This window comes from Belonocnema kinseyi, chromosome 5 (genome assembly GCF_010883055.1).
Source record: "Belonocnema kinseyi isolate 2016_QV_RU_SX_M_011 chromosome 5, B_treatae_v1, whole genome shotgun sequence".
Lineage (NCBI taxonomy): Eukaryota > Metazoa > Arthropoda > Insecta > Hymenoptera > Cynipidae > Belonocnema > Belonocnema kinseyi.
In genome coordinates this window covers 61,995,031-62,019,515 of record NC_046661.1, presented here as the reverse complement: position 1 = coordinate 62,019,515, position 24,485 = coordinate 61,995,031, and the positions used below count along the sequence as shown (strand labels likewise).

Sequence of the window (24,485 nt, the reverse complement as noted above, 5' to 3'; positions counted from 1 at the left end):
ATATTACATATATAATATATTGGATTTGAAGATTATCCTCTAATAATAATTATTATATAAACCCCTAAACTTCAAAAACATAATAATAATCAATTTAAATAGTATAGATGAAAATGATTAGGTATGCATAGGTCTCTGCAGTACCAAGATTTACAGCGCTTCTGTTGACGAGCTAAGGGTCTTAGGGGATGCCATTGAGTTTTCCTAGCTTGAAATATACCTTGGCGCATTTTTCTAACTTTAATTCCATTCCAATCCATTCCAATTTTCGGGTCAACTAAGTACCCCATCTTTGACAGGAGTTATGTGCGCCTTTTTACTAACCACTCCGGAATAAGCTCTTCCGACTTTAAATATGAGATTAAAATTCGGGTCAGATGCTGGTGGGTTGAAGGAAACTTCTTAATACTTTTTTCAAATCCTATGTAGTGATAGGTGGGTATTGTTCCTCAGGTGTTATCAGGGCATTACACAGCACCTTGGAGCTGTTTATGGGGCATTATTTCTCAACTGACCCAACTTCAAAAATCACGTTCTTAGATTTTCCTTAAATTCTCGAAATATGTTCGCCTACCTAACAGTACTTGACCGATAAATTTATAGACCTCGATCACCACCCCTCTTCAAGTGGTGGGACGTTACACTTTCAACCCTAACGCCTGCACAGGTATTTTTAAACGCTTGTAACTTCCTTTCTATATTAGCGACTTAAATTTTTTATGAGGTTTTTCAAAGGTCTATTTTTCACCCTTTTATTCTATTTCATTAACGAAAAATTTGAACAATTTTTAAGCACTTTCTTAACAATTTAATTGTTTATTTGAATTTTTTTCAAAATCGTGTATTTTTATTATTGTTTAAATAGCCTTCAAAGACAACTGTGTAAACTGCTCTTTTCAGAAGTGATGTTGATGTTTCTAAGTATGAATGATTCCTTATTATTATAGTTTGTCAGCTTACAAGAATTATAGATCGCTCATACACAGTAGTCCAAAAATTTCATTTTATGCCGAAAAAGGCCTACTTGTATTTTCAGAAGTCACTTGTTTTTAATTTGTTCTTCATTAAGTTATATGCAAAACAAATGAAAAACATATGACTCCTAACAATACAAGTTAAATGTTATTGCACCCAAATGCTGAATTATATCTCAACTTTACTCGGAGACAAGTTTTCTTGAAACAAATGCATCGTACTTTTGCCTCTTTTGTTATGAACCAACTAAACATCTTCTTTATACAAACAGACTTACTAGGCTGAAAGATGAAGTTTGCAAGGTATTTTGGTATTGCTCTTGTAACGCACGTTCTATCGATCTTTTGGAGTTTATTTTGTTTAAAAATATATCATTTAAAACAAAACATTACAAATAAAATCCATGATTAATAATGACAACGGAAAAATATTGGGATAACTTTTGCGCTAATCCTTTTGGCAAGGAAAAGCCCTTGAAAACACCAGACTTAAGACGTTTCTCGGTGTAAGTTTGAAGCGACTTGCATCAAGAGCATCAAATCACTTCTAAGAAGAGTACTTTGCACTTTTTATACGTTTATAATAAATAACAAACAATTTAAGCTTCCTCTGACCCGTCAGAAAACGTTCTGAAGTCATTAATTAGCTGATTTCAAGTCATTCTGAATGAACTTGAACGCGTTAAAAGAATGGTGGACATGTTAACTACTATCGGCGAGAAAAGTTGCTTTCTCTGTCTTTGACGTTGAAAAAGTAAGTGAAGAAAAAATGGTAGGTTAATGAAAGAGGTATCATTTTAAAGGTGCAAATACTGTACGTTAATGAGCCGGAAAGTAATATTCCGAAAAATGGTTTGTAGCTCACAGATCTGAAAACCTGATGAAAAGTAGGGAAATTTGATAGCTTTTAAAAACAGTGATCTTTTAAGAATAGTTTTTTATTGAAAAAATAATAAGAAAAAACTGAAAAAATTCTTGGTGGTACAATTAAACATTTCTGAACAGATTTCCGTTGAAAAATTTTCAAAATATAAATAATTGTTCGTTTTTTGTGAATAAATATTCGAGTGAACTATCTTGAGTTCTAATGAAGATAATGAAGTGATTCAAATTGGAGGTAGTTAGTTGAACTATTTGTAATAATTTACAATTTGAAGGAAGTATGTGCTTCTTGTTGTCTTCGTGCAAATTTGGATGTTTGAAGTCAGTTTTTTTAATAAAAAAGCAATTGCGAGAGCCCAGCGTTGTGCCGGTTCTGCAGGGGATCCTACTTGGTTTTCGTCATTACAAGGAAAGGGTTTGAAGGCCAGAGTGAGACTCGGAGGCTGAATGGCACCTGGCACCTAGGTGAGGTGTATAGAATGGTGACTCTGGGATACCGGGCGACCTTTCAGAGTACGCAGTCTTATCCTTGCATGTGAGCGGAACACCTACTCTGTCACAGACAGAACAAGCCCGCAACAGAGAAAGAGAGGCGACACTAAGATTAACAGCGGGCAGACATCCGATACAGGAAGAGCGATGCTTTATGACCCGGAGAAACATCAACAGCCAGGATTCTCTCAAGCCTAAATATCTGGCTGAAATGGATGTCGAGCTTCGTGGACATTTTTCCGAAGAATCTTACCTCTGGACTATCAATTGTTGTGTGAATAATGCAGCGAAGGCTTCGATCGATGCGAACCGTAAAAAAAAACCAACGATTGATCATAAGACTAAAAGACGAATGCATCCACTTGCTATAAAGATAGGCTGGGCAAGACAGTAAGCGTCCCGAATTCTGCGTGTGATTGACTACATCACATCTGGCAAGAATTTTACCGCCAATGTTCGTAAGTTTGCGCGCGAACTCCGGACCCTTTATTACAAACTTAACAAGTCAAAGCTCCTGACCATCAGGCAGCATATTGTTGAGAAAATACGAATACTATCTGATGATAAGAAAAGTCTAGAGCGGTGAGAGAGCTGGTTCCGAGAATATCAACAGTTTCTCTCTGACCCATCTCGACTTTTCCAAGGCCCCGCAGTTACTGTCGACCACCCGCTCAAACCAGAGGAGGTCGAAGTATTTTGGAGAGAAGTCTACGAAGTGCAGTATAGACTCGACGAAGACTCAAATAACACAAATAACTGTGTGATGCCATCATAACACCTGATAAAGAATGCTCATCCATCAATACTGAGGAGGTGAAAAAAGTATTAAGAGGGATGAAGAACTATTTCAGTCTGGGACCAGATGGTATCAAGACCTTCTGGTTGAAGAAGTTTCCTTCAACCCATCAGAATTTGAGCCGTATTTTCACCAAATATTTAAAGTCGGAAGAACCAATTCTGGAGTAATTGGTAGAAAGGCGCACAATACTCACAGCTATCCTAAATGATAGGATTGTTCAGGCAACTGAAACTGTGTGGAACAATTGTAACAAAAACGCGGCTCAAAGAGAGGCGTAGCAGGATGTCGGGAGAACCTGCTCATCGATAGATGTGTCTGCAAAGATGCAGCATAATACCAGCGTGACCTATCGATGGCCTGAATTGATTACTGGAAAGCTTTCGATTCGACCTCCCACAGACTTATTATCTGTCTTCTCGAAAGATTAAAGGTTCATCCGCAAATCGTGAGTTGCATAGGGAGATTGATGCCGCTTTGGAAAGCCTGATTTACTATCTCATCTGGAAAAAAATCGTGTGACAACTAACAAGGTCACCTTTCAGAGAGGTGTCTTTCAGGCGACACCATGAGCACACTCATCTTTTGCCTCACGTTATTGCCACAATTTCTAGCACATCGCCATTCCGACGAGTACTTTTGCAGTAAGCCTGTGGATCGAAAGTACAAGGTCACTCATGTAATTTTCATGGACAATCTTAGGATCTATGCTGAAAACGAAGAGCAACTACATCTAGCTCTAGGGATTGTCGAACGATATACCAAGGAAATAGGAATGGAATTTGGGTTATACAAATGCGCACAGGTTTATTTGAAGTGAGAAAAACTTAATGGCATCCCTGAAGACCCTGAGTTCGTCGATGGAAGCATTATACGACACCTTTGCGCTGGAGAAACTTAAACATACCTGGGCGTGCTACAGAGTCGCATTCAGAATGTGACATCTATAAAGGATGTTTTCAGAAACAGATACAAACGCCTCATCAGGCAGATTTGGTCTTCCGATCTGTCGGAGAGAAACAAAGTATCTGCAGCGAGTATACTTGCCATCCCGGTAGTACTGTATTTATTTGGAGTGGTACCATGGAGGAAAAACGAGCTAAGATCCCTTGATATTGGCTACTGCACGTAGAGTCGCAAATTGAATAGACACTCTTCTTAAAATGGTAAAGAAGCACGAAGAAGTGGGCAAAGAATCCTTTCTGTACAAAGCAGCGGAGGAGGCTGCTGAAACACTCGGACTTAACTTCAGTATTAGGGATGAGCAAAATGCATCAAATGCACCGTATCTTCCACAAAAATGTGGAAGATCAGTCAATGTCGTGTGAGCTAACTTTTGCTTTCCTTAAATCACCCGGATGGAAGTCTGATACCAACTCATGCGGGAACGACCTACATCCAAAGGCACAATGCGGCACAAAGAACGCTTTATTACCATCTCTGCACTCTTACGGAATTAACCTTAATATCGCTCCTCTAAATGCTCCTCTAAATTTTCGGCACCAGCTGACAAAAATATCATAGCCAAAGATCGGCGCTCTTGGTGGTACCAAGTTTTTACTGGTTAATAGTCTGCAAAGCATCCATGCGTGTAAGCAGGATGGTAAGACACTTGCGGGCAAAATGCATAGGGCAGTCGTCCTTGGGTCGACTGTAATTTTACCACGATTTTCAATTTTCTACGATTTGAAATTTTCTGTTTTGATTTCTCTAGAATCAAACCGAAGGGCCTATGACAAAGCCACCGAACGCGTCCTCGGGTTGCGGATAAAGGGTCCCTGTATTAAGGGTTTCTGATGAATATGGTTACAAAAATAAATAGGCAGTTGCCTATCCTGAGATGGGTGGTCCCAGGACACGAAGAAATTCCGACAGGCTGGCGAAACTCTCGTGCATCTTAAGGACAAAAAGCGACCTAAGGATGACAGCTTCCTGCAACCATCTCGCAAGTGCCTTGGCATATTTTTGGGAGGCGGGTATAGGTTTAAGATTGCGAACCAGTGTCAGCTTCGAAATTTCGACAGCATCAATCATAAGGACAATTACTCTAACCGAATATTTTTGGGTACAGTTTTTGCAGCCTCTTTTGAGATCTCGATACCTCTCCTCCTTTTCCTTCTCATTGGCGTTGATGCTTCAGTCAACCGGGGCCGACAATCCGATCGTGAATACAGTTCGTTTCTCGAAATATTTGAGAACGAGGTCAGGCCTTGATTGTATCATTTATAATTATACAAAATATACACAGAAAAAATACATAAATAAAAAAGGCTTAAAAATTTGAATACAACTTTAAAGGGTGACTCGGTTTGGTGGCGGCCAACTACTGTGAATCACTGTACTCTCATCAGCAGGGTAAAATTATAGTCTATATACAAAACAAAATGAATTGTTGTAGTAAATGAGCACCGCGAAACCATCATGAAAACGTTCATTTACATTAATTTCACCTGCGTCCGGTAAATGCAGAAATTTTGCAATCAACTTTGGCATCTACATGACTGCGAAAATGTCACTTTTGAGTTTGACGTTACCAACTTTCATGTTGGTGAATTCGTCGCTGCGACATGTTTCAGACCTTGCAAAAAAGCGAACAACCTGTATATAATATTAAAACTAACTGAGCAAAATTTTTGTCATATAAATAGAAAATACTTTTTTTAATCCTGAAAATGTGACAAATTTTGCATTGTTCAGAATTGATAAACTAACAAATTTTTTCGGTTGTGTCAAAGGAATATTTTTCTATGACAAGTTTGATTGTTACTTTGATCTTTCAGGAAAAATGTGTACACCTACTCGTATCGTAATTTGCATTTTGTAGGCAATAATTTTGCGTAAAGAAGCGCGCCCGCGTCTCTCGTTAGTTGCTTGAAAATCGAGGTGCGTTAAAGATCATTTTTTCTATGGTGAAATGAAAAAAAATGATAAACATTGACGAAAAAGACCCGACTGGACCAGACAAGCAATAATGAAAACGTAAGCTCAATTTTAATTTGTCCAACACTAACCAAACAATGTGCAGTTGCGTGCTCCACATATGTGTTCTATTTTGTTTTCTTGATTTTTTAGCGCTGGAGAAGAGGAAAGATGGCAGTACTCTTTCATGCTTGCCAAACTCATTAGTGAATAGTTTCAATAAATCACCAATACGAAAAAAATTCATTCGGCAGTCATTCATTCAATTACGAAGAGGAAAATAAATTTACACAAGGATAAATTTATGTTCGTTTCGGTAATTGGATAATGCAAAATATTACACCACAGTGTGCTGGAAAAGGTTATTCTCTCTATATCACAAACCGATAAGGTGGCGATCGATTTTACCAACATAGTAAGTAGTATGCGGTAAACTCTCGTAAAATCACCTTCGGCAGTGGAGCGCACAGGTAGCCCAGGTAGCACCGGAGTGGGGGACCTACTTGACTTCCAGAGGGGCAAGCCTTTAAATAGCCGCTCTCGACAAGAAAGCTTGTCTTTCTTCCGATGCGTCGGTAGAGCACCAGCTCTAAAGGAAGGACTGCCCTTCTCCCTTATTAGCTACCTGTTAGGTTTTGTAAATCACATGCGCGGTGGAATAATCCATATCAGATTATAGATAGAAAGGACTTATAGTCCAATATAATCTCACTCTCAAGAAAGAAGTGATTCTATACTTACGATCGCTATTTAGGCGAATATAAATATTGCACGTCAGCGTGTAATTACCCAGCCCGGTCTGAGTAATGTCGTGTTTACTTCTCAGTATTTCTTGCTCGATTCCGAGTAAGGAGCCGAAATTTCGTAATAAGAGATACCGCCCTTTTAATCCATTCATATTAGATTTAAATGCACATGAATGCGATGTTCTTTTGCTTGAGTATTTCTGTACTTTCTTAACATGAGCTAGGCTCATTAGAATAGGTTATTCTGCCGAGCAGCATAACCTATTGTGTCACGGGTCAGAATGGTGACAAATTGTGATTCCTAATGTCTCATTAGAGATTGGGTTTAAAGACCACGATCACTAAAATGAATGCTCCACAATATTCAAGACATTTTCCCACATGTAGCTTGAAGGAAAGTAAACAATCTCGCTACCAGGACGATAATGCCTCAGCATTCATAAAGGTTGCGTATTTCGTTTGAGATAGTTTAAAAGTTTGAGAAAAAATATATGTTTTAAAGATGGGCAGCAGATATAAAATTAACTATTTCTGAATAGTGCTCATGTTCAATTTCTTAAAATTTCTAGTCCTGTCCGTATCGTTTTTACCGTTCTTATGCGCCTTATTGAATGCGTTATTTTGAATGTTTACAGTTTCACCTTAGATTCGAAATCAGTGAACTAAGAAACTTTATAATAGCAAACTTTAACCTTTTCAGTTTTGTTCTTATAGATTTGATCAGCCATATCTATATTCTGTAGGTATTACACTACAATTTGAAAAAATTTATCTCTCCAGGTTATACCTATCAAAAATTCTACGATTTAGTAACAAAAATTACGTTTATTCCCACTGTGCGGCAGCGCGGGCAACGAAACCCCTATTTCCACCATTTCCAACATTTTTTCGGGAATCATTCCTGAAAACATATTCTTTAACACACGAGCATCCAGACCTGGTATTTTCCTCTAGGAGACGTCAAAGTTCCGTCTCATGAATCTGTTCAGCAAGACAATGAAGGCAGCGCATGATTTATGCTTCTACATTTGATCCTGAAGGCGAAGAGGGTTGCTGTTGCAGAAAATCATCTGAAACATCTTTGGATCTCTTTCGACAGAAGAAAGGTGCAGCTTAAAGAAGGCAGAAAGTTGTGAGCATCTCGTCGGATCTTAACTCAGGTCAGTTTAAGTTGGTCTGCTCGTACCGTGGAAAACGAAATCTTTCAGATTTCCGTGTACTGTCAAAACGACAGAGACAAATTCATTTATTGCATTTAATGCACTTATTGCATTAAGCTGTTCTCCTTACCTCTAAATATAATATTTTTTTTAAAGGAACTTGGCTTCATAGTACAAATTGTCTACGCTGAGTAGTTGTTTAAAGGTTATCCTAGCTTTTGAATAGGTAGAAATAACTTTTATCAGTGAGAGAAAGAGTGGCGATGGGGTCGTGATGAACTGTCAATATTTATTAATGTTTTTATGCACAAAATAATGCCTAAATTATAGTGAAACACAAATTAATTGCTACTTCGTTAAATCATCGCCATTGATTGTCCACTTAGCCGAACTTTGCAGTGAACCTATAGAACCAAGATCCATAAGTATATCGAGTTAAGGCATGAAGTAAAGACCATATGGAGGAACGCGACGCATGCACCTATTCATTCTGTTATGATTTCGGATGCAAAAAATCTGCATGCAAGATTTAGTGAACATCCTAAACATTAGGACTCAGTAGGGCACTGGCACTGATGTACTCCAAACTACACCGTCCTTCTAACAACATCATCGCCAAAGATTTCTAACATCTTATTAAATTAATTTACAACATCCTCATCGCATCATTTACTTGACTTAGTCCAACACTCATCCAACACTTTAGTATTTAAGAGATCATGTGAATAATGCCAGCATCAGAAGTAGGAGATTATAAATCGATCCACAAGTTTTTCTCAGGGTGGACAAATCAGCTGAAGCAAATACTGCTCTTTTAAATGATGTTAATCTTTGGACTCTGAACTGTGCAGTTTACGAAAAGCCGATATACTTGCTCAGCCACAATCGCAGTAATGATACTTCATTACACCTTAGGAAGAATCGCTTTAATTTTAGAAACCTTAAGTTGAAAATTAAAAGGGCGAGACATCATGCATAAAATGTTCAGTATGTGATTACCTACATAACATAAAAAAATCACTCTAAAAGTTAGGACACTTGCTTGAAACATAAGGAAATAAAATTACAGACTGACCAAGTGTAAACTGTTAATCATCAAGCAGCACTGGACGCCGAAAATGGGAGCTCTTTCATAGCCAAAGAGCGTCTGGAAAGCGCCTGGTAAAAGGGATTTAGTAAAATTCTACCTTTTCGACTTATCTTTCCCGTCTGTTGAAACCCGTCCGCGAATAAAAAATTTAATTGGTACAATATTTATATCTCAAAATCAACCACAAGTTGGTATATTTCATGTTCGAAGAAATAGTATAGTATGTTCGCGTATGGTAATCGCCTAATTCAGATGCACTTTTCTTGAAACATTGTTGTTTATGCTCCAACCTAAATGACCCTATAGTTAGTTAGTTCTAATATGGGCGGGGACTGAAGCCATGAAACCTATTGTGTAACACCCGACTTTCTACTTTAGGCAGTACTCCCAATCCGGCCATTTTCGCTAAATGTTTTTGTATCTCGCTGGGTTTTATTGTTACGAACGTTCTGAGAATTTATCCCTTTTCCATGCTAAAGTCTCCTCAGCAGGATAGGGTAGACGGAGCGATATATCTGAGGGCATCGGTTAGATGGTCAGATTCGAAGCACTGTCCTATCAGGACAGTTATGGAAGTATGTGTGTGTTAATTACCCATAAGCTGAGGGTAGTCCCCTCGACATGGAGCCTTTACCTTCTTTCAACACCAGACTCTTCTAAGGGGGCCTACAGCTGCAGGTGGGTTCCGAACAACAGGAGCCCCGGTTAGAGTATACAATAAAATCTCCATTGGTACCAGGTCAGGGATCGAACCCCTGACCTGTGGCGCTATCGTCTGAGCCACCGAGGATGGTTGCTCTGTGGATATTGGATATTGTTCACTTTTTAGATTGAAGCAAGGGCGTTCGACCTAATTAATTAATTTAATTTACGACTATAAAACAAAACATAACCGTCAGTATGTTTGTACTAAGCGAATTATAAAAAAGAAATCAGATATTTAATACTTATACGGTCATTCTCAATATAACTGCACTGTAACGATTGAGGTAATTTATGTCTGATAAACAGGCTAAAATTATGGAATTGGCTACCTGTAGCTGCTGGGAGTCAATAAAGAGGAATAATTTGTATTGAAGAGAGGAAAAGAAAAATACCTGAGATGAGAGCTTATCGTTTTCTTCCTGTAAACGTGCAATCTGCAAATTTACATCAACCATCTTCTTCTCGTTGATTTGAATCATATCAATATCTTCAATAGAATTTTTATGAGATTCAGTCTTGGAAAATTCTTCTTGCACTCTACTGATTTCCTTATGAAGTTCTTTTAATTCTTCTTGACATTTTTTAAGATCATTTTTCCCTATCTTGACAGTGTCTTGCGACTTCGCAAATCCCGTTTTTACTTCATTCAGTTCCATTTGAACCGCCTTCAACTCTGTTTCCAGTTTCATAACCTTACATTGTGATTCACTTAGTTTATTAAGCGTCTCTTGGATTTCATCTTGCTTACTGCTCAATAATTTATTTAATGTTGCGATTTCCACTGCTTCAGTTTCATTTTCATTTTGATATACAGATAATTCTAATTTAACCTGCCGTAATTCCGATCGAACTTTATTGTAATCAGATTTTAGTGAAGATGCTTCACTGGCTTCTGATTTCGCAAGGTTTAATTCTGATTGCAAGGAATTTACTTGCCTATGTAGTTCTTGTTCATGACGGTGTACGCTCTTGAGTCTGTGTTCTAAATCAGTTTGAACTCGCCGAGACTCCTATAATGGTTTAAAATATAAATATAATGTAAAATCAAAATTATTAGACATAAATATTGTAGTTACTAGAAAAAATTATATAATATTCCTTCCATTTAATATTGAATCAAAACCTGAATATTGTTAGATAACCTGAGTGAATAATAACATTCAACTGAAAAAAATCAATCATGACGTAAGCGACATAACGCAGTCCATGAAATATAGAAACTACTGGATAAATGGAAATTATTGAAGAATAAACTCAAGAATTATTTTTACTTCTTCCGCGTTGAAATATATGAATATAAATTGTAAAGTTGCAAATCTAATCTTACCACCGTTATGTTAATATTGTTATAACAAAATCCATGGACTCTTATGGGAAAAATCCAGTTTTGGTACAAATAATGGATGATTATGAGAATCAAGAAATGAAAAATATACCAAAATTTATCAAAATCGTAGTTATATATATAATTAAAAATTTGTCATAAGGACAACCGCAGGATTTCGCCGGGAGCGGGTGCTGATCTGAAATATATATATATATATAAAATTGAGGAATTACTTTATTTGTGAACCAGTCATGCTTTCTACTCCGTCTAATGTACATTTGCTAATAATATGGCAACCATATTTTAGCAAATTTCTTAATAATTTTTTATTTCTTATAGTCGAAGCTTTGTCGCGGTGAAAATCGCTTCTTCATGGATTCAATAATGATTTTATAAAAAATTTACGTTAAAAACGGCAGATTTTATCATCTCAATTTATCATTAAAAACAGCTATTTGAGGGGGGGGGGGGGGATAAAAAGTCATGGACTTTAAAAGACTTGCTACAATTAAGAATTTATACAATAAAAAACAGGGGTAAGCTCTCTCTTATGTCGAGCTCAAATGTTCCTTCTATTCTTGGTAATAATGCTTCGAATTTACTGTAAGACCTCAGCAGAGAGAAATAGAGTCACAATGCATTCGAAATTTGAGTTGATTGTAATGAGGCGCCCCCAACTTCCATTATATTGGCGATTTACATATTATATTAAAAATTTGTCATAAGGACAACCGCAGGATTTCGCCGGGAGCGGGTGCTAATCTGAAAAATTGCACCCGCTTCCAGCGAAATCGCAGTAAAATTTCAGCCACAACCACGTCTCACAACCGTGAGATAGGTGGTTACAGTCTGTAAAGGAATCAACAGAAACAGAAAAAATTGTCGAGAATATAAAGTTCCAGTATATGCGGCACTTCCCATTCTCGACAATTGACTCAATTTCCTAGGAGCATTTAGAGGAGCGATATTAAGGTGAATGCCGTAGGAGTGACAGAGATGGTAATAAAGCACTCTTAGTGCCGCATTGTGCCTTTGAATGTAGGTCGTTTCTGCGTGTGTTGGACAACTAGATAGTATGTGAGCTAAATGCTCGGGGTGTGCATGGCACGCCCTGCAGCTATCATCGGGAATGTCTTGGCTCAAAATGTGGCGACGGTATGTTAAGGTGGAAATGACACCGTCTTGGCATGCAAAAATGAAACCCGCCATACCAGACTTCAATCCGGGCGATTTAAAGAAAGTAAACGCTAGCTCACAAGACATTGACTGATCCTTCACATTTCTGTGGAAGATAGCGTGCATCCTCTTATCGAGGAGCTGTTCACGAAAGTTTTTCTTTTGCGCTTTCTTAATCGGGCTTTCAGGAGTGAGTACTCGAGATAGATAAGATTTGATGCATTTTGCTCACCCCTAATACTGAAGTTAAGTCCAAGTCTTTCAGCAGCCTCCTCCGCTGCTGCCGTTGCTGCTTTTGTACAGAAACGCTCCTTTGCCCACTTCTTCGTGATTCCTGACCATTTTAAGAAGAGGGTCTCTTGCATTTGCAACTCTATATGCTGTACCCAGAATAATCCTGTTGTGAAGACATTCAAGATTCAATATTCCGCGACCACCTTGACAGCGTGAGATGTACAGTCGCGGAACGGAAGACTTAAGATGCATGCTTTTGTTCATGTGCATAACCTTTCTTGTCCCAATATCAAGGATCTGAGCTCGTTTTTCGTCTATGGAATTCAAATGAATATAGTACTACCGGGACGGCAAGCATGTTCGTTGCAGATACTTTGTTCTTTGCCGACAGGGATGACATTAAGTTTTCCTCGCTTCAAATAACCCTTGGCGCATTTGTCTAACCCAAGTTCCATTCCTATTTCCTTAGTATAACGTCCGAAAATCCCTAGAGCTAGATGTAGTTGCTCTTTGTTTTTAGCATAGATCTTAAGATCGTCCATGTAAAATACATGAGTGACCTTGTACTTTCGATCTGCAGGTTTGCCGCACAAGTACCCGTCGGAATGGCGAAGTGCTATAGATAGTGGCAATAATATAAGGCAAAAGAGGAGTGGGCTCACGGTGTCGCCCTGAAAGACACCTCTCTGAAAGGTGACATTTTTACTTGTCACACGATTTTTTCCAGGTGAGATAGTAAAACTGGTTTTCCAAAGCGGCATCAATCTCTCTATGCAACTCGCGATTTGCGGATGAACCTTTAAGATTTCCAAAAGACAAATGATTAGTGTATGGGAGGTCGAATCGAAAACTTTCCGATAATCAGTCCAGGCCATCGATAGGTCACGCTGGTAGAAATGCTGCATCTTTGCATACACATCTATCGATGGGCAGCTTTTCCCGACATCCCGCTACGCCTTTCTTTGAGCCTCGTTATTCATACATTTGTTGCCACACAGGTTCAATTACCCGAACAATCCTATCATTTAGGATAGCTGTGAATATCTTCTACAGTGTATTCAGACAAGTGATTGACCTGTAATTCTTCGGGTCAGCTAATTTGCCTATTTTCGGCAGGAGTATTGTGCGCCCTTGCACCAACCACTCCGGAATCGGCTGTTCCGACTTTAAATATGAGGTGAAAATACGGGCCAAATGCTGATGGGTTGAAGGAAACTTCTTCCACCAAAAGGTTTTCATACAATCTGGTCCCGGTGCGGAATAGTTCTTCATCCCTCTTAATACTTTTTTCACCTCCTCGGTATGGGCGGGTGTTCAACAGTAACTGGAGGGTCTTGGAAGAGTCGAGATGGGTCAGAGAGACACTGTTGATTTTCTCTGACCCACCTCTCTCTCCGCCCTAGACTTCTCTTAGCGTCAGATAGTATCCGTATTCTTTCAACAATATGCTGCCTGTTGGTCAGCAGCTTTGACTTGTTAAATGTGTAATAACGGGTCAGGAGTTCGCGCGCGAACTTTCGAACCTTGGCGGTAAAATTCCTGCTAGATGTAATGTAGTTAATCACACACTGAATGCGGGACGCGTACTGTCTTGCCCAGCCTATCTTTATGGCAAGTTGATGCATTTGTCTTTTGGTCTTATGATCAACCGTTGGTTTTGTTTTATGGTTCGCATCGGCCAAAGCTCTCGCTGCATTGTACACACAATAATTGATAGCCCAGAGGTCGGATTGTCCGGAAAATGTCCAGAAAGCTCATCATCCATTTCAGCCAGATCTTTAGGCTTGAGAGAAACTTTGGTGTTGATGTTTCTCCGGGTCATAAAGCATCGCTCTTCCTCTATTGGATGCCTACCCGCGGTTGGTCTTAATGTCGCCTCTCTTTCTCTAATGCCGGCTTGTTCTAGCTGTGGTAGAGTAGGCGTTCCACTTACATAGCCCCTTTTTCGAAGTAGTTCAGCATGGTTTCGCAGGCGTTGCTGCGAAAAGTGCGATAACTCCGGATGTTTCTCGCACCACAGAGCATGCAGCTGTGCCATGTAACCCCGTTCAGGGGCCACACTCGCATCGTAGCACTCTAGCAAGTCGTGATTCAGTCGCTCCGTCCACCTAAAGGTCGCGAGATCCCGCCGATCCATCGTATTGAATCCATTTTCATTGGTTCCACCAGCTCTAGAGTGGTCAGCATTGTTGGCCGACCCATTGTCGGCCAACAATGCTCGGTCGGTAAATGATCGTGGTCTCTCAACACTTTACAAGTCAGCGTCGCGTGGCCATTATAGGTTCGCTGCATGCACACAATATGATATTGGCTTTGACTCATCTATCATGCAGAATCATAATTAAGATTGTAGCGGCCTAGGGAGGCCGAATGGCCCACGTAAAACTGTTTGATCACGAAGCATGCCATTTTTGACGGATACAATTTGGAAGATAAATGAGCCAAGCTTGTTTTTCTTAACTGCCCAGTATTTGACCTTAAAATCTGTTTGTGAATGTTGCCTATTTGTCTTACAATTATTATAAATAGCTAGTTATATTTAATGCCAGACTAAGCAAGTCTTCAAATGCCTGAAGGAATTATAGGTAATGTTTTGCTTTATACCTTTCAGCCCTACTCTTTCGTCACCACTTTTTTAGTGTTTTATCTCAGAATTATTGCATGAGGGGCGAGGGAAAAATCATTGAATTATTACCATCCCCTCTTAAATATTTTACATTAAAGAATAAGAAGGTCAACCACATATTTTAATTGGGAAAAAATCCAAACACTGTATAAGTTCAAGTCGGGTGGCCAATGAAAGGGAAACCCGGGAATTAAAGCCTAGATTTTTAAACAAGAAGAAGTACCCTAAAGCTTAGATGAAAACCAAGAATTTTCCAGATTCATTTTTACCTTTGTAGAAGATTTTGTCTACATTTTCCTAAAAAGTCATCCTTTTTGTGGTCGGGAAATCAACTATTTTGATAAGCACTCGTCTATTTCGAACACAAAGTTCAATGTCATGGATTAAATATTCGCCTTTTGATTTGAAAATTTGACTATTAAATCGTGGGTTCAGAATTAATCTCTTTTGGTTAAAATCCAACTACTATTTTCTCCTGATTGGACAAAAAGTTCCATCTTTTGAATGATAAAATTCGCTTTTTAATTTTAAAATTATGTTACTAAATTCTGGGTTGAGAATTAATCTCTTTTGGCTAAAAAACCAACTACTATTTTGTTGGACATTCTCGTACAGAAAGTCCCATATTTTTACTTAAAACTTCATCTTTTAATTTGAAAATTCTACTATTAACTTGTAGGTTCAGAATTAATCTCTTTTGGTTAAAAATTCAACTATTTGGTAATGATTCTTATAATTCGACAGAAAGTTCAATCTTTAACAAAATAGTTGAATTTTTAACGAAAAGAGATTAATTCTGAATCCAGAATTTAACAAAATTTTAAAATTAAAAAGCGAATTTTATCATTCAAAAGATGGAATTTTTTGTCTAATTATGAGAATCTTCAACAAAATAGTTCATTTTTCAACCAAAAGAGATTAATTCGGAACCCAGAATTTAATAGCAAAATTTTCAAATTTTGAACTTTCTGTTCGAAATAGACGAGTGCTCATAAAAATAGTTGATTTTTCGATCACAAAAAGATGACTTAAAATACTTGACAGTTGAAAAACACAAACATGGCCGGTATAGAGGGAGTTAGGTTGGCCACTTTACTATCAACTCAAATTTCTAATGTATTGTGATTCTCTATTTCTCTCTGAGCCCAGTCTCAGAATCATTAGTCATGCTAGAAAATCTATGCTAAGAACATTTTCCGTTTCCAAAATAACCTTTTAATTCTTAATATTTTACAGATAATTTATGTATTGATAGTATATTATATAACAAGTAGAGTTAGGTATGTCTTTACACAGGAAGGTCAAATGTTCGCCCTTGCAAACATTTAATTAAACGTGAAGACGTGTGTAGCCCTAAGAGTGACGTAAGATATTTGATTGGAAACCAACATATGATGATACGGTAGAGCCACCAGAAAAGTGAGTGTAAGATAGCTCTTTACCGAAAGGGTGAGAGAACGTCCAATGAAGTGAATGTTTTTTGATAATGATGATGAATACTGACCGGACATTCCTCTGTTTTAATTCCTCCATCTGTCAAATTTCTCGATGGCCAGGTAATTTTTATCCTAGATTTTTGGGATACTAAATCTCGCTTTGCTTCGTTTACTTTTTCATTTACGAGGATGTTGGCGGTGGCATTTTGGTTATTTTTTCGATGATGATTTGATTCTACAAAGATTTACAATTACATCACTGCGACGTCATTGTTGATAATTGAAGGTTTTATGGATTCTATTTTCGTAGAGGTTTAAAGTAGTTCTTTCTTAGGTAAAGTTTGACACACACACACACACACACACACACACACACACACACAATATGTGAAAGTAAGTAACTTACTGTGCGGTGGCGTTTGTAACTAATTAACTGCCACTATCCGGAGAGTATGGTAAATGGTTATCTGACGGACACTTTTCTGGGAACGTAATAGGCACATAACATGGTGGTTTCGAATAATTCGAATTAAATTTTGTTCTAAAATAATGTTATCATTGTTTATGTAGGCAACTGGCTTAAATTTTGACTTGTTGCTCATTTTTATTCTAAAAGAATGATTTTTCATGTCTTCTAAAATAAACTTACAGCATATTATTTAAGTTTCATTTATAACAATCAGAAAATTACCTCTAATGCGTTACAATCTTACCTAGGTTAAATGCATCACTCTAGAGGAAAGGAAAGCCCTCACGGATTTGCATACTTTCGCGTTTAGAGAGAGGATTCTCTTGAACTGGAGGGTGATAGCAAACAATTCCTAGAAAATTGCTCATTTTTTCACAAACTGAGCTTTGAAAACGTGAAACAAGCCAAAATAGTACAATTTTATATTATTAAGTTTATTATAATGTTAGTTCCTTCCACAACACGTTACCACCTCAAACGAAAGTTTACCACTGGGCGAATTGAATTCAAATCAGTGATTGCTGATGTCACATAATCTTTTCCGGCGAAATTAATGTTTTTCAAAGGATTTTATATGATAAGTATTTCATCTAATTAATCAAAGATTCTTTTCGAAAATGCTATGAATATTTTGACTTATGAAGCTGGGAAAGCAGTACATTAAAAATTTGTAGATCAATTTTTTGAAAATGTTCTAGGATTTAAACCAATATAAATATTTTAAATATAAGAGACTTTTCTTTCGAAATTTTCGAGTTAAACATCTTTGCTCTTTTGACTTTTCTCGCATCGCGTCTCCTTTTTGCAACAACAAAAAAACGAATTTTTATTTTATCATAAAAAGAAATCCAATTTTCTCTTTTCCAAGAAGCAGGCAACATATAGAGTCCTATGGGATATATTAAACACATTCGTACTAAATGGAAAAATCAAGAAAACTAGAAGGGTAGCCTTTTTGAGAAAAATGAGTTTTTAAATATTCAGAAAAACCGCTGCCATTTTATCAACATTTTCAAGTATATACAAGGTGTCTGTTAAGTTATTTTTTTACTACTTCAATTTTTTTAAATATATAAAAAAGAAAACTTTATTTATGCCAATTACAAATTACAATAGATCAGTAGAGTCTTCGAACAGAAGGAGTTTATGATAGTGTCGACAAAGGTTTGGAAAGATTTCGACACACGGTGTCCGGCTGGGGACCGATGATACGGTAAAATTTATGGTAAAATTTAAAAAGCTGAAAATATTGTTGAAATGTTCAACAATGCGCGAACAGTTGCTCTCACTTACTGCGCACGCATCTGTTTCAAACAATAATTTTGCAAACGGTTCTTGTTGTGCGGCTGTTAACCTCTTCTATCGTTACTTTTCTCCGTTTGCAAGATTAATTATTTTCACATAAAATATTCATGTCATGTGCATTATAACTCTAAACTTAAAAGAAATCCAAAATGTTTATAAATCATTAAAAGAATTTTAAGTACGCTATATTTCATTTATATTCCGAGAGTATTCTATTGGAACATAGAGAAGAGTTCCGCGGAATATTGTATCTATTTTCCACGAATATTGAAATGTTATACTTGAGGAAGACTTCAGTAAAATTCTGGGGAAATATAAATTAGAAACATTTTAAGAAGATTCGCCCTGAAACGGTTCAGTATAATTTCATTATATGAATTTATAAGATTTAACTTGAACGGGATAAGTCTAAGCCGATACGATACTGAGCAACTCTCGCGAATTCTACACAAATAATAAGCGATTGCGTGTGCAACCACTTGAAAAGAGAAGATGAATGGGCCCGCAGCAATGAGACCCCACTTGATTAGGGAGACCTACAGGGACCGACTGTTCGACAATTGCTATTTCATTTCACTTTAGAAATAGTTTACAATGCAGAATAACTATAAAAATTTATTTGAATATAAGAAATATCGGATTACATAAATGATGACATTTTTTGAACTAATATAAGAGTAAGACCCTATCGAGGAGATCTAAAAAGATGTTGAAACATCTTGGTCCCAAAGCAGTATAAGAAAGATGAAGAAAGAAGAATGGAAATGAGATTGGGGGTGGCTTGGTTGTCTCCTTCCTAATTCTCCCACTCCTTTTTCCATTGTTATATATTTGTCTCTAATAAGCCGATGACAATGCTGTTTGAAAACAAATTTTTAGTTTCTTCTAAGCGATTCTTTTTGCATACATTGAATATTATAGATTTTTTTCTTCAAAATAACTAATTCTTGGATTCACAAAGTGTTTGAGCCTTCTTGTGCAAAAATAAATGTTTTCACATATCGACTTGTTAATATTGTTAATATTGTGTTAATATTGTGTATAATATCTTATATAAGATAAATGATTAAAAACTGTAATTTTGAAATTAATTGTCAATCTTGTACAAGTTTAAAATAGTTTGTTAACAATGTTATATCTTTCTTAGTAATTGTGAATGATCGAAGGTGATTATAATTTGTGATAGATAACTTCTAAAAATAAAAACATTGAATATGTATGCTGTATATATGTACATTAAATGAAGACAAAAATACTTGATCGATTTCTGTGATATAATCTTATACGAGAGAAAAAGCTTGTTACCAACAATATTCCAAAAGGGCCATTTGGATCATTTCAACAAGAAATTCTAGTTAATTTAATCGCAATGTTCCGCCAATATCCTGTTGAAAGATTTCGGAAATATTCCACAGAAATATTTGAGGTATAAGAAGGAATATTCAGTTGCTTCTTTCGGTTAATCCCATTTTATATTTTCCCTCTCATATTTTTATATTTTATATGTTATTTACTCATAGTTTTTATAAATTAATAATACTGAGTGCTTAGTCGATAGAAAATTCAGAAGATGAATCCTTTAATGCTGTCCGTTTTGACAAATTTCTTTATTTTTACGAGATATAATTCATGTTTACCCTAATTTTCAACGTTTCAGAAATGTTTGGACATTTGGAATCATATAAAGAAGTGAATTCAGAATTTTTATCGTGAAAAGCTCAATGGAAAAATTTAAGACAATGTATTGATAAATTTTATTCTGTTTTAACTGGCCCACCTGTGCGCCTAGAGGCGAACCATTCGAACCCTATATAATGAGAGAAATATATCAATAGTTAGGGTTAAAATTAAAAACTGCTATAGAAATCTGAATAAGGTAATAGAACTAATATATTAAAATTAATTGAAAAATATAATTTATTAAACCAATTTCATAACATAACTTGAATTTATAATTAAAAATTTATTCTACTGTGGGCAGGGGTAAGATATAATAGTATACAGTACAACTGCCTGCGAAGTGTGCGAATACATTCTGACATTCTGGCACTTTGCGCACGCTCCGCAGTCACGAGAAACCTAATTTCGCACCCAGTTGTTTCAAGAGAAATTATATAAAATGCCATCCTATACATAATAAAAATAAGACACATTCTAATGAGGGGATAAAAAGAGTATTCTATTATAAATTTGTTTTATCGATTAAAATATATTTAACAATTATTTAATTATATTAACATAAACATTTATAAATTATTGTGTAATGAACAATCGCGATAAAGGCGATAGTGGTTCTACCAAATTAAGCTCCACACCTAAACATTTTAAGCCGCTAATTGTTCAAGTTACCCTAACCACCGAAAGCGTAAGCGCGGCTTCGATATGTTTACCATGCTTATAGGTCGCGCGAAACACACACCAAGTTACATCGCCAAAAAGACACTTCCTCTTAAACTTTTGTATGCTGACGGCGGACCAATGCTATAATACCACCTCCCTCTCACTTTTGCCATAAGTGGAATAACGTCGCCCCAGCCAGTCCTTAAGCATATACACTACGTACAATATCGTCAAAGGCTTGTTAATTTTGCATAGTACCAATATTGAGCTTTATATGATATTTAGAGGGGAAGTAAATGATTATTATTGTGCAAATATCAAAAAAACTGTGATTAAAACCAAGATTGAATGGTAAAAGTTAATTAATTTACAGCTGTCAATTAATTTAAGTTTGCCTAAAAAAACTTTTGGCTGTTAATCCATTTTGACAAAACGAAAAATAAAAATTTGTCGATAATTATATCTGCATGGTAGGTGCATGATAATGTAAAAAATCATAAGTAAAATGTATATAAATTCCACACGAGTAATATTTTTAGGTATAAATTGTTATAAAACATTAATATTTATAATACGAAATATAACCTTTGAGAAGAGTAAATGCGGTAACACCGCATAATTCTAAATGTTTTGTTTTTTCCTGTTGGTAGCACTGAGCTTGTTACATCTGACATAGCAGTTGTATGTTTCTCGCTGTTCTCGTGTTTTTCTAATTATTTTGAGGTTAGCCGTTTGTTGTTATACTCAAGAGTCACAATGCCTAAATCCGAAGAAAAATATCGATGAAAAAGGCGAATTGTGTCCAAAAAAGTGTATGAACATTGGGAAAAATTGCAAAAAAGTGCAGTGGAAAGAAATGCACTGCATACGCTGAGAAAATTAATAGCTAAAGAGGCTAAAGATGAGACGAAAGAAAATAGAAATGTGTGCGAAGGACGACGTGTGGTGGAGTTGGGACTTCTTTTTTAAATTTTTACTTCTGAACATTGTTGGAACAAGTAAACAGCACAGAATCGAAAGAAAAAGATCTAAACCTCAATTTCATGTAAACACTAAAGCCGCAATAGGTATGTAATCAAGTTTTTCCTATGATATATTTGGTATATATGTGTAATACTAAGAAAAAAAATCTAACTTAGTTTCAAAACCAAGCACTCTGACTTACATATGTTGAATAAAGCATATCTCTTTATTGAAAGAAGAAACCGATAAAAAATGTATAAAATGTTAAAAATGATAAAAAATGTTTATAAAAAACATGAGCAAGAAGCAGGATCTGCTGTAGAAAGTGTCGTTTAAAAGAGTTGTGACCTAGCTGCGAGAATAGAACGTGATTTAAAATTTAAAAAATCGAACAAATTGAAAAATCACTGTAAGCATCTGCACTGTATTTTATGACGAAATCTCAAACAATTTTAATTAATGTTTTTAATGAATTTAAATATAACAAAATTACGTGATTGAAAATATTATCTTTAAAACTTTGCTTACAATTTGGCTAGACAAAAATACTCATAGCTACTCTAAAACATAGTTTTCTTATACAAATACTTTTATTTTAGAATTTTTATTTATCCGGTAATTTACAATTTATTGATGCTTGGAATGAAAATTACGGATTAAAATTTTTTTTAATTTTTACAATTTAGCTAGCAAAGACTACAGTAAAACGAAACGTTCCTATATGAATGACATTTATTTGTTAACTTCTTTATTTTTACCAGCTTATTATTTTTTCGACGAAACTACGTGTCAGATTTTAATAAAAAATCACGGTTAATTAACTTACTATTAATTACATAATAAAAATTTGAACAAGGAAAAATGTAAAAATTCATATGAGATTGATTTTCAAAAATGCAGTGCTTCACGTCAATTGTTTATGACTGCCTAGGCGACACACTATATTATACTATATTTAAATTTATTTACACTTGTTTATGCTCTCAACCTGTTAATCGGTTTAAAAATAAAAATGCTAGCATTAATTGAAATATAAAACTTTTTTTACTTTGCGAAACTGGATTGTCTACAAACGCATCAGATATTTTAAATGAATCATCCTTGAGTATTACAACGGCAAATACTTTTCATCTAGATTCAACTGATGAATCGACTGAGATTTCCCATGGTCCTTCAGAAGCCCTAAATGAAATATCTTCGGATAATTTATTGTTGTTGAATTATATTCATGTAGATTCGACTGATCAAATACAATCACAGAAAATACAAACTCCCGAAATGGAAAAAAGTCTGTATTAGGGGATCTTACGATATGGATTGGAGCACCAGAGGCACGGGCAGAGTTTACGACAGTTTGAATGGATTGGAGCCATGATGGGTGGTAAATCTAAATTGGTATGGCATATGGATCTTTGAATAGAGCTTGCTTTAAGTGCTTCTTGGGAGAGGATTCATCCACTCATGATTGTCGTCTGAACTTCTGGAGAAGCGCGAAAGCAATGGAAGCTGAGCTTGCCAAACGTTTAATGAACGCACCTTCTTTAAAAGCTCACAATCTTGAAATAGGGGTACTGATTGGAGACGCCGATAGCTCCACTATATCAGCTTGTCTAGAAGTCTTTTCTCACCCTATTATCAAATAGTCTGACATCAACCATGCATCAGGTGGTGTTCGAAAACAACTTCATAAAATAGCTATTAAACATAAAGACCTCACTTCAACTGCAATAATATCCCCACATAGGGATTTCACATATGCAGTAGCCCAAAATAAATGAAATGGTACATGTATGACAGAAGCGATTCGAAACATACCACATCATGCTTTTTATAATCATGAAAATTGTGGTCATTGGTGTGGTTACATGAAGAATAAAAATACATATGAACACAAACTCATACCTCGAGGATTAGAAAATCGAAAATTATTTGAAGACTTGAACACTATTTTTGGCCAATTAGCTGATAATGCCGAAAAGTTTTTAGCAGGAGCCTCAAGTAATCCTAACAAGAGTTTAAATGCGATGATGGTTAGCAAAGCCCCAAAGTCAAGATATTATAGCAAGAGTGAATCAGCAGATTTTCGTTTTGCTTGCGCTCTCGGTCAGAAGAATTTAGGGGAATGTTATACCGGTGAAATCGCTGAAACTTTGTCTTTATCTCCGGGAAAACCCACAAAAACCATACAGGTTGAACTGAAGGAGTGGCGGGTCAAAGAGATATATTGATCAAAACTACAAAATTCAAAGATTATAAAAAGGCGAAGATTGGAAAAGATATTGTGCTCAATTCTGCAAGGACTTTTGATGAAAAAACAAAAAAATTGGAACAAAAACCCAACACAAAAAAGTTCTTAGAAACTATGGATCCATTGAAAAAGGTTGTAGGTGAAAGTATAAGCTAGAAAATCGCTAGAGCGTTGATTACATTTGAAGAAATAGAAACGACGTTTAAATTGTCTGGTTCCCTCGGTATATCTAATCTCTTTCGTAAAAAGAGTAATCCGAAACCACGTGTATCAATAAAAAAATTGTCTTTTAAAAAGATTTCGTAGTGGATAGAGAAACATTGCCACCAGAAAAAGTAGAATGTTTAAAGGAGAAGTTTATTTTGTAATTAATATAGAAATCTCTAACAATAAGTTTTGAAATATTTGTTCAAAATTTCTAGTGTTGAATTATAAGCCTAGTTAAATTATATCTTTATAAAAATGGCTAGAAATTAAACGCACTCACTGCACTTTTCGTAAATAGAGAAATATTTATATTTTGAAATATAAGGTTACTTTTATGTTTATAAAACTGCCAAAGATAATTACACATAATTACTATTTACTTTATTATTT

At 36.0% G+C, this 24,485-nt stretch overlaps 1 protein-coding gene across 1 annotated transcript in view; it reads right to left on the bottom strand.

The window, feature by feature from the left end:
- Window positions 1-24,485, bottom strand: part of LOC117173685 (kinectin) — a 237,096-nt gene that overhangs the window by 85,168 nt on the left and 127,443 nt on the right. Inside the window, exon 5 of the mRNA XM_033362326.1 lies at window positions 10,157-10,774. Coding sequence (XP_033218217.1) covers window positions 10,157-10,774 — 618 coding nt within the window. The remainder of the gene's footprint in view (window positions 1-10,156; window positions 10,775-24,485) is intronic.